The sequence below is a fragment of the Empidonax traillii genome, unplaced genomic scaffold (assembly GCF_003031625.1).
Source record: "Empidonax traillii isolate 1590-97213 ecotype Southwest subspecies unplaced genomic scaffold, ASM303162v1 scaffold1699:size72841, whole genome shotgun sequence".
Lineage (NCBI taxonomy): Eukaryota > Metazoa > Chordata > Aves > Passeriformes > Tyrannidae > Empidonax > Empidonax traillii.
In genome coordinates, this window is record NW_020956892.1 from 47,810 (window position 1) to 56,297 (window position 8,488).

Here is an 8,488-nt window from a genome sequence, read left to right on the forward strand (position 1 = left end):
CTGGGAGGGCCTGGGGAGGTGGGGAGGGGGAGCGGGGTCAGCCCGGGGAGAGGGGGACACCCCCACCCGCACCCCTGGCCGGGAGCCCCCCGGCCACGTCCCAGCACTGCCCTGACCCCGACCCTGGTCCCACGGGCTGTCGCCCCCCGTGCCCAGCACCCCGGCCCCCGCAGCCCCACGGCGTCACCCTGGGACCCCGGCCCCGAGTGTTACCTGTGCCCTGCAGTGGGTGTGGGGTTTGGGTGCTGCTCCCGACCCCCCCACGGAGCTCCTGCAGAGGGGACACGGGGCTGCTCCGGCTTTTTATAGCCAGGATGCTTGGGCCTGGATCCAGACCCTTTTTCCTTCTCCCAGGTAATTTTAGTGTCTCCCCAGACCACCTGAAGCAGCCGCTGCCCCCTCCAGCCCCAGGGATGCGCAGGAACTCCCCAGCAAATCCCCTCTGCTCCTATCTCTGTGTGGTGGTTTGAGATAACTTGGCAGAAGCAGAAGCAAAAGCGAAAGTTGCACAAGCAAGAGCGAAAGTTGCACAAGCAAAATGAAATCCCCGATTTTATTTTCTACTTCCCATCCACAGGCGATGTCTGGCGGGGCAGAGTAGAGGGGCAGAAGCCTCCCCACCCCTGCTGCCCACGCTGGGGGATAAGCCCAGTACACGGGCTGGGTCTGGGATGGGGCATGTCCAGCCTCCCACCCAGCAGCACCTCCAAGTCCTTCTCCCAGGGCTGCTCCATCTGTTCATCCCCAGCCTGGACTGATCCCAGGGGTTCCCCTGACCCATGTGCAGCACCAGCCCTTGGACTTGTTGAACCTCATGGGATCCCTGTGGGCCACTTCTCGAGCTTGTCCAGGTCCTGTGCTTCCCTTTTTCCAGTCACCTGGGACTTCCCCTGACTGCCAGGACTTTTCAAATATCCTGGAGAGTGGCTTAGCAGCTACATCTGTGCATGCCTGACCCCCCACCCCCCATGCTCCACCCTTCTGTCAGGGAGTTGCAGAGAGCAAGAAAGTTCCCTCTGAGCCTCCTTTTCTCCAGGCTGAGCCCCACCAGCTCCCTCTGCCACTCCTGGTGCTCCAGACCCTTCCCCAGCTCTGTTCCCTTCCCTGGACAGGCTCCAGCCCCTCAATGTCCTGTACCTGGGGACCCCAAAGCTGCCCCCAGGACTGGAGGTGCCCCAGCAGTGCCAGCACTGGGGGATGGGCACTGCTGGGGTCTTGGGCCCATCAATCCTGGCCCTGTCCTGATCCCTCTGCAGAGCTTAAATTCAAGTTAATCAATAACTGTCGAGACCTTCAAAGGATTCTGCTGCCTTAAACTCACCCAGGCCGTGAGGCTGAGCCTGGGGACAGGGTGAGTGCCTGGGGGACACCCAGATGCAGCCCCAGCCCTACCCGGGCTCTGTCCCATCCGTCTGTCCCTCCTGGTGTCCCTCCTGCCCCCCACCAGGACCTTCCCTCACCCCGGTGTGTTTGGTGTGGCTGAGCTGTAATTCCTGCTCCCCTGGCAGTCCCCACAGCCCTGGGCTCTGCAGTGGGGCCTGGAAAGGTGCCACTAACACACCTGTGCTTTGGTGCTGCTGAGCAGGGCTGGCACCGCACCAGTGCTGTGTCCCCAGCAACCCAACCCCCATCAGAAGGGCTGGGGCTGGGCGAGGGCTTGGGAGGGGACACAGCCAGGACAACTGACCCCAAGTGACCCCAGGAACATCCCAGGCTCAGAAGCTCAGAAAAGGAGAAGGAATGGGATTATTTGAATAGGAATTCATTATTTACAGTCTTTGCTTTCTGGAGCAATGGCTCCACGTGCTAGAGCCCCGCTTTCTGGGAAGGGGGTGGACATCTCCTGCTAAATGGAATCACAGAATAAATCTTTCGGTTTTCACTTTCCTTGTGCAACCTTTCAGTTTTACTGCTGTTTTTGCTCAGTTATCTCAGCCCACCACACCCAGGTGGGAGCAGAGGGGGTTTATTGGGGGGTTCTTGCCTGTTCCTGGGGCCAGAAGTGGCAGTGGCTCCTCTGGGCACTGGGGGGGGGGACAGTAAACTGTCACGTATGAAGGTGTTGAAGAGCTCTGGGCCTAGGATGGAGCCCTGGAACCCCACTAGTGACCAGTGCCAGCCTGATGTCCCCCTATTCCCTGTCACCCTTCGTCCAACCCGTGAGCCAATTGCTCACCCACCCCACAATGTGTTCAGCCAGCCGTGGGCTGGACAGCTTGTCCAGAAGGATCCTGGGAGGGACAGGATACAAAGCTTTACTGAAACCCACCAAGTTCTCCCTCTACAGCCTTGTTTGCGCCCCACGGTGTTGGGTGTTTCTGTTGAAGCAAAGGGATCTTGCTTTTCCACTGCTCTCCCAAAAACTGACTAAAAGAGGAAGCCAACCTTCAGGCAGGAATTCTTTTCTTCAGAAGACCCCAGAAACTGTGTTTTGTTTGAAATTCCTTCACCGAAATGACGCCTCTGACAAATACTTTCCAGTGCAAACCAGGCCCGGACAGCTGACACAAACTTCCAGTAATTTATAATATTTAAATCCCAGTAATTAAAAATATTTAAACCCCACAGATGAGACGATTCTGTAACTCCTTCGGCCACAGCTTCCATTACCCTGATTGCAATGAAGAACTAAAGCCCAGCAGCACAACTAGGGAATCCTTCTTGTGCTTCACAAAAAAACCTGGACGAATTTTAAAATCTGAAGTAAATGAGGCAAATTTGAAGCATTTTCCTCCTGCTATTGCTTGCTTCCCCATGGAGCTCCTTCCCCTGCTGAGGTCCATCATCAGCCGTGCCTACAACTCGTGGGAACGTCACTGAATCATTTCAGCTATATAATACCTCAAGGATTTCCTTATCAGCAAAATTTTTAATCCCCCAACAGTGGTAAAAGAGACAATTTACAAAAATATTTCAATTTACCAGTGTAGTCATGGATTCCCAGCCAGGAACTGCTGGTATTGCCACAAGAGATTTAATGGTTCATATGTCACAATTTAACATTTTGTGGTGAATGAGAGTTTTGAGGGGACTTACAGAACCACTGGCAGATATATCATCAAAAGCAGGTTTGAAACAAAAGCAAAAGCATGACCAGGCTCACTGGCAAAGGTCACTGCTACTCACTGGATGGTCAAGGTACGCAGAGAAAAAGCAAAAGAAAATCTAAAATCAATCAATCTAACCCCAAAATCAACCCAGCCTGACTTTCTTAGGGAAAGAAAGTCATTAATCCAAATGATTCAAGAACCTGAGAGCAACATCCCTGGGACATTTGCTGTAGCACTTCACCCTCATGTGCACAGAGAGCTAAAGAGTTTCTCCAAGGAATGTCCAGGTGTGTGTCCAGGTGTGTGTGTGCAGGGTATATAGAGCTGTATGTACAGAGGTATGGACAGGTGTGTGCAGGTGTATGTAGGGTGTAGGTACAGGTATATGTAGAGGTGTGTGTACAGTGTACATACAAGGTGTGTGCAGGTTTACACCTGTGAAAAATCCCCCTGAGGTTAGGGAGTTTTCCATCCCGGGGAGATCAGCGGGTGCTTCCCCAGCTTCTCTCTCCCGGCCGGTGCCGGTGGGCAGCAGGAGCGGTAGGAGGTGGGGCAGCCGATGGCCGGGGAGCTGCTGCCTGCAGACGGAAGCTGCGGGGGGAAAAGCACTGAAAATTCACCTTGCTTGTCTTAGTCCCCAGGTGTGGGTGATGTGATAGGGGAAAGTGAGCTGGAGAAGGCGAACAGGCTCCCCAGGGCACTGGTCACAGCACGAGTCTGCCAAAGCTCGAGAAGTGTTTGGGTGATCTCTCATCTCAGGCGCACGGTGTGACCCTTGGGGAGGGTCTCGTGCAGGGCCACGGGTTGGACTCGATGGTCCTTGTGGGTCCCTTCCAGCTCAGCATATTCTGTGATTCTGAGCAGGGGATCAGCTCAGGCTCCTGCCTTGGTCCTTCCAGTGCAGCAAATGGGATCGTCGTTCGCTGGCTCTGAGAGGCCCCGATCTGAGGGAACTGCTGGGCTGGGCATAGTCCCTGGAGGTTCAGGAGTGCTCTGACGGTCTCTGAGAGGCCCCTCTCCGAGGAAGATGCTGAGCAGAGCCCGCAGAGGTCCAGAAGAGCTTCAAGGGTCTCCCTCAGGATGGCTGTTTACAGAGTCACAAGAGAGCAGACTTTATTTGCTGTCATTTTCCACCCCGGCCACAATTCGGGTCGGGAACTTTTCTTTCAGAGTTCAATAACGAAAATATTGTTGTTTTTCAGGCAGCAAAAATCACTTCCCAAGGCTGTTCATTGAAGCAGGAGCTCGTTCTCCAGCACGAGATCCTGATAAGGTCGAGAGCAGCTCGGCACAGGCGCTGCTCGTCAAGGCCTGACGAGCATTTGGGAGCTCACGGAGTGGCCCGCGGGGGAGGGGGATTTCTTCCCAATATCCCATCTAACCCTGTCCTCTGGCAGTGGGAAGTGATTTCCCTTTGTCCTGGCACTCCAAGCCCTTACCCAAAGTCTCTCCCCAGATCTCTTGAATCCCCTTTAGGCACTGGAAGGGGTTTTAAGTTCTCCCCAGAGCTTTCTCCAGATGGAACACCTCTAATTTTCCCAGCCTGTTTCCAGAGCAGAGAGGCTCAGACTCTCAGAGCATCTTTGTGGCCTCCTCTGGACGCACATTTTTTTGTGCTGGGGGCCCAGTGCTCCAGGTGGGAATGTCTCATGGTGGGAATGTCTCAGTCCCTGCCCTGCTCCCATCCTGGCATCGACACCCCTCATGGAGCACCCAGGTGGCTCCCAGTGGCTCCGGCCTCAGCCTCTGGGGATCACTGTGTCAGTCACACACGTGGCCTCAGGGATGGCACAGGGACAGCAGTAGTGTGACAGGTGCTGGGGAGGGATTTACAAAAATAAACAACTGAGGCAGTGGGATGGAATTCTGAGGACAGAAGAGAGGGGAAGCTGCCAAGGGCAGCTCTGTTCCCTGGGAACAGGCATTGGAGCCAGCCTAGAGCCAGCGACTGCTCTGCGAATCAGGAGCAGGTGAGAGAAAGGGACCTGGGGAGTCCAGGAGAGGAATGGCCAGAGATGGACCCCTGGGAGCTGTGGAACAGGAAGCTGCAGGGCTTTATCCCCCCCATCCCTCTTGGGCTGTTCTGTGATCTCAGAAATGCTCATCAGACCTCGACAAACAGCACCTGTGCCGAGCTTCTCTCGAGCTTATCAGGAACACTGTCTGCTCCCAGGAACTCGTGCTGGATAATGAGCTCCTGCTTTAACAAACAGCCTTGGGAACTGATTTTTGCTGCCTGAAGAACAACCCAAGTGCAACAACATTTTCGTTATTGAACTCTGAAAGAAAGTTCCTGACCCGAATTGTGGCCAGGATGGAAAATCACAACGATAAAGTCTCTCTCTCTTGTGACCCTGTAAACAGCCATCCTGAGGGAGACTCTTCTGGACCTCAGTGCCCAGCATCTCCCTCGGAGCAGAGCCTCTCAGAGCCAGCAAACACTCCCGTTTGCTGCACTGGGAGGACCAAAGCAGGAGCCTGGGCTGATCCCCCACTCCTCGAGGCTCAGCCTTTCACCCCTCGAGAAGATGCAAAGGCACCAAATGTGAGCCCTTCCCTGAGCTCAAGGGGGGTTTTTCACAGGTATAAATATACCTTGTACATGCGCTGTACATACACCTGTATGTGCACCTGTACACACACCTGTATGTGCACCTGTACACACACCTGTACACACCTTGTACAAAGTCTTTAGCTCTATGTGTGTGTGAGTGGGAATGTGCCACAGCAAATGTCCCAGAAATATTGCCCTCAGGTTCTTAAGTCCTTTCGATTCCTAAGTCAGGCCCCTAGAGGAGTTGCTGTTGTGCTACAGGAAATTCTGTATGAATCCTTTGTTAAATGGTTTAACTTAAGCTGTTGGTTCGGTGCTGTTAAGCTGAAGTGCTGTGAAATCTTTAGGCCCGAAATGTCATTCAAGTCCAGGACCCAGTTTAGCAAGGGCGTCCCCTCTGACCCTTAATGGGAGGGTCTCTCTTATTCCTTTGTATCCTTACTCATTCCTATCCTTATCCTTCAACCCCCTCATTCCACGTAGATAATTTTTGGGTTGATTTTGGCTTTTATACAAAACTTCCTTCTGTCAGTGTCATTGCCGAGGGTTTGAGCCACTTTAAAACTCTCATTCATCACAGGAGCTCCGACTGAGAAACTGTGGGATGAGAAGCCCTGGGAGCAGCAAAGGAAGAGCAGGGAATGTTTCTCGGGGTGTTTGGGAGAACACGGAGATAGGGAAGCATTGCAAGGGCTGGCAGCTGCCAAGAAGCATGCCAGGTGTGCCGGGATGGACTGGGCATCATGGAATCATGGAATCATTTGGGTTGGAGAAGCCCCTGAGTCCAACCACTCCCCAGCACTGCCAAGGCCACCACAACCCATGACCTCAAGTGCCACATCCACATGGCTGTTAAATCCCCCCAGGGATGATGACTCCAGCCCTACTCCAGGCAGCCTGTGCCAGGCTGGACAGCCTTTCTCAGGAGGAATTTTCCCAGTATCAAACCTACACCTTCCCTGGCACAACTTGAGGCTGTTTCCTTTTGTCCTGTCATGTGTTACCTGGGAGCAGCGCCTGACCCCACTTGGCTGCCCCCTCCTGTCCCTCTGGGGTCCTGCCCTGCTCCCCACCTCACTCCTTGTCCTCAGGCTGAGTCCCCCCAGCAACTTCAACCCCCATGTTGCCAGGGCCTGACCCCAGCTGGATTGTACTGGGGACACTGGGACATGGGGACACCAAGAGATAGGTGACACTGGGACAGCCCATCCCCAGAGGGTCCCCCTAAAGCACGGGCCAGAGCCGGAGCCATGGGAGATGAACAAAATGGTTTATTAACAGCAGGACCAGGACAGGGCCTCAGCCACGTGGGGAGGGGACAGGGGGGTCTGGGGGTGCCACGGGCAGGGACTGCAGTTCCTGGGGGTAGGGACAGGCAGGGATGGTGGCTGGTGGCATCTGGGGACGGGCAGGAACAGTGGCTTGAGCAGGTCTGGGGGTGGGGACAGACAAGGATAGTGGCTCAGGAGGGGCCTGGAGGGGCCACAGGCAGTAGTGTGGTTTAGGGGGTCTGGGGGTGGGGACAGGCAGGGACAGTGGCTCAAGGGGGGTCTGAAGAGCTGCTGGCGCTGGCGCTGCCCCTGCCTGCGCGGCCGTAGGGGTGACGGGGGCACGAGGAGGGGGGGGCAGTGTGGCAGGGGGGCAGGACAGGACGGAGGGGGCTTCAAAGTGCTTCCAGTCCACGTTCAACGCAACGGGGGGAGGGGAGGAATCGTATTCACAGCAGAGAGAGTGGGGAACTGGGAGGGGGTGTGGTGACAACCCCTGTCCCAGTGAGCCCCGTGGGGCAGGAACCGGGGCCACGCAGAACCACCGGGGGGGCACAATGAGAACAGCAACAAAACCGGCTACAGGGAGGGGGGGCTCAAACCCGGGGGGCTGCACGGGGCAGCAGGGGCCGGGGGAAGCTACTCCTTGGCCCTGCCGATGATGGCGAGGATGTAGAGGAAGATGTTGATGATGTCAGTGTAGAGGTTGAGCGCGGCGAAGATGTACTCCTCAGGGCTCAGAGCCAGCTGCTTGTTCCCCAGGATCAGCTGCGTGTCCACCGCCAGGAACTGTGGAAAAGGGGGTGTTGGAGGGAGCCCGGAGCTGGGAGGCACCAGCAGTCCCCCAGTTCCCCCCCCAAACCAGCCAGGCACCCCCTGAGCACATCCTGCACCACCCATCCCCACAGCTGCGCTCACATTCTGAGTCCCCACCAAACCAGAGCACCCAGGGGTCCTGGTGGCACTGGCCCCCCTGGAATGGGGGATCCTGCCCCCCTCAACTCACGCAGGTGAAGAGCAGGGCCCCCAGCGAGGCGTAGATGATGTCCACGATGCGGTTCCGGATGAAGATGCAGAGGATGGAGAAGAGAATGAGCACGACGAGGCAGATGATGAGGACGCCTCGGCATGAGGTGAAGTCATACTTGGTCTGTGGGGAGGGGGAGTCAGCAGAGGGGTCAGACCCCAGTTTGGAGGCCCCAGACCCAGCAGGAAGCTGAGTGGGGGGGTTATACACCCCATTCAGAGCCCCTCACGAGCCAGCAGGGAGTTGATGGGGGGGTTGTACGCCCCACTGGGAACCCCCAGCTGGGAGCCAGGAGGGTCATACCCACTGCCTGGAGACCCCCAGCCAGGAACCAGGGGGGTTGTAACCCCAGTTTAGAGCCACCCAGCCAGGGGCAGCCCTGGCACTGACCTGCAGGGAGAAGATGACGACGGTGAAGCAGACGACAACGGTGATGCCGACAGCCATGATGACGGCGTCAGTGTCGTAGAAGCTGGCAATCATCCCCACCATGTAGGACAGGCTGACGGTCAGGATGGACTGGGGGTAAGGGGGAACCCGTCAGGTTAGTCAGCACCCCCAACGTATTCTGCCACCCACCTTGGCCTAG

General features: G+C 56.2%; 1 protein-coding gene across 1 annotated transcript in view; it reads right to left on the reverse strand.

The window, feature by feature from the left end:
- Nucleotides 1–6,853: 6,853 nt before the first annotated feature.
- GRINA (glutamate ionotropic receptor NMDA type subunit associated protein 1) overlaps nucleotides 6,854–8,488 on the reverse strand; it is a 4,996-nt gene continuing 3,361 nt past the window's right edge. The window contains exons 5-7 of the mRNA XM_027908411.1: nucleotides 8,290–8,418; nucleotides 7,879–8,022; nucleotides 6,854–7,661 (exon numbers count right to left, since the gene is read on the reverse strand). Of these exons, the coding sequence (XP_027764212.1) occupies nucleotides 7,512–7,661; nucleotides 7,879–8,022; nucleotides 8,290–8,418 (423 nt within the window). The 3' untranslated portion in view covers nucleotides 6,854–7,511. The remainder of the gene's footprint in view (nucleotides 7,662–7,878; nucleotides 8,023–8,289; nucleotides 8,419–8,488) is intronic.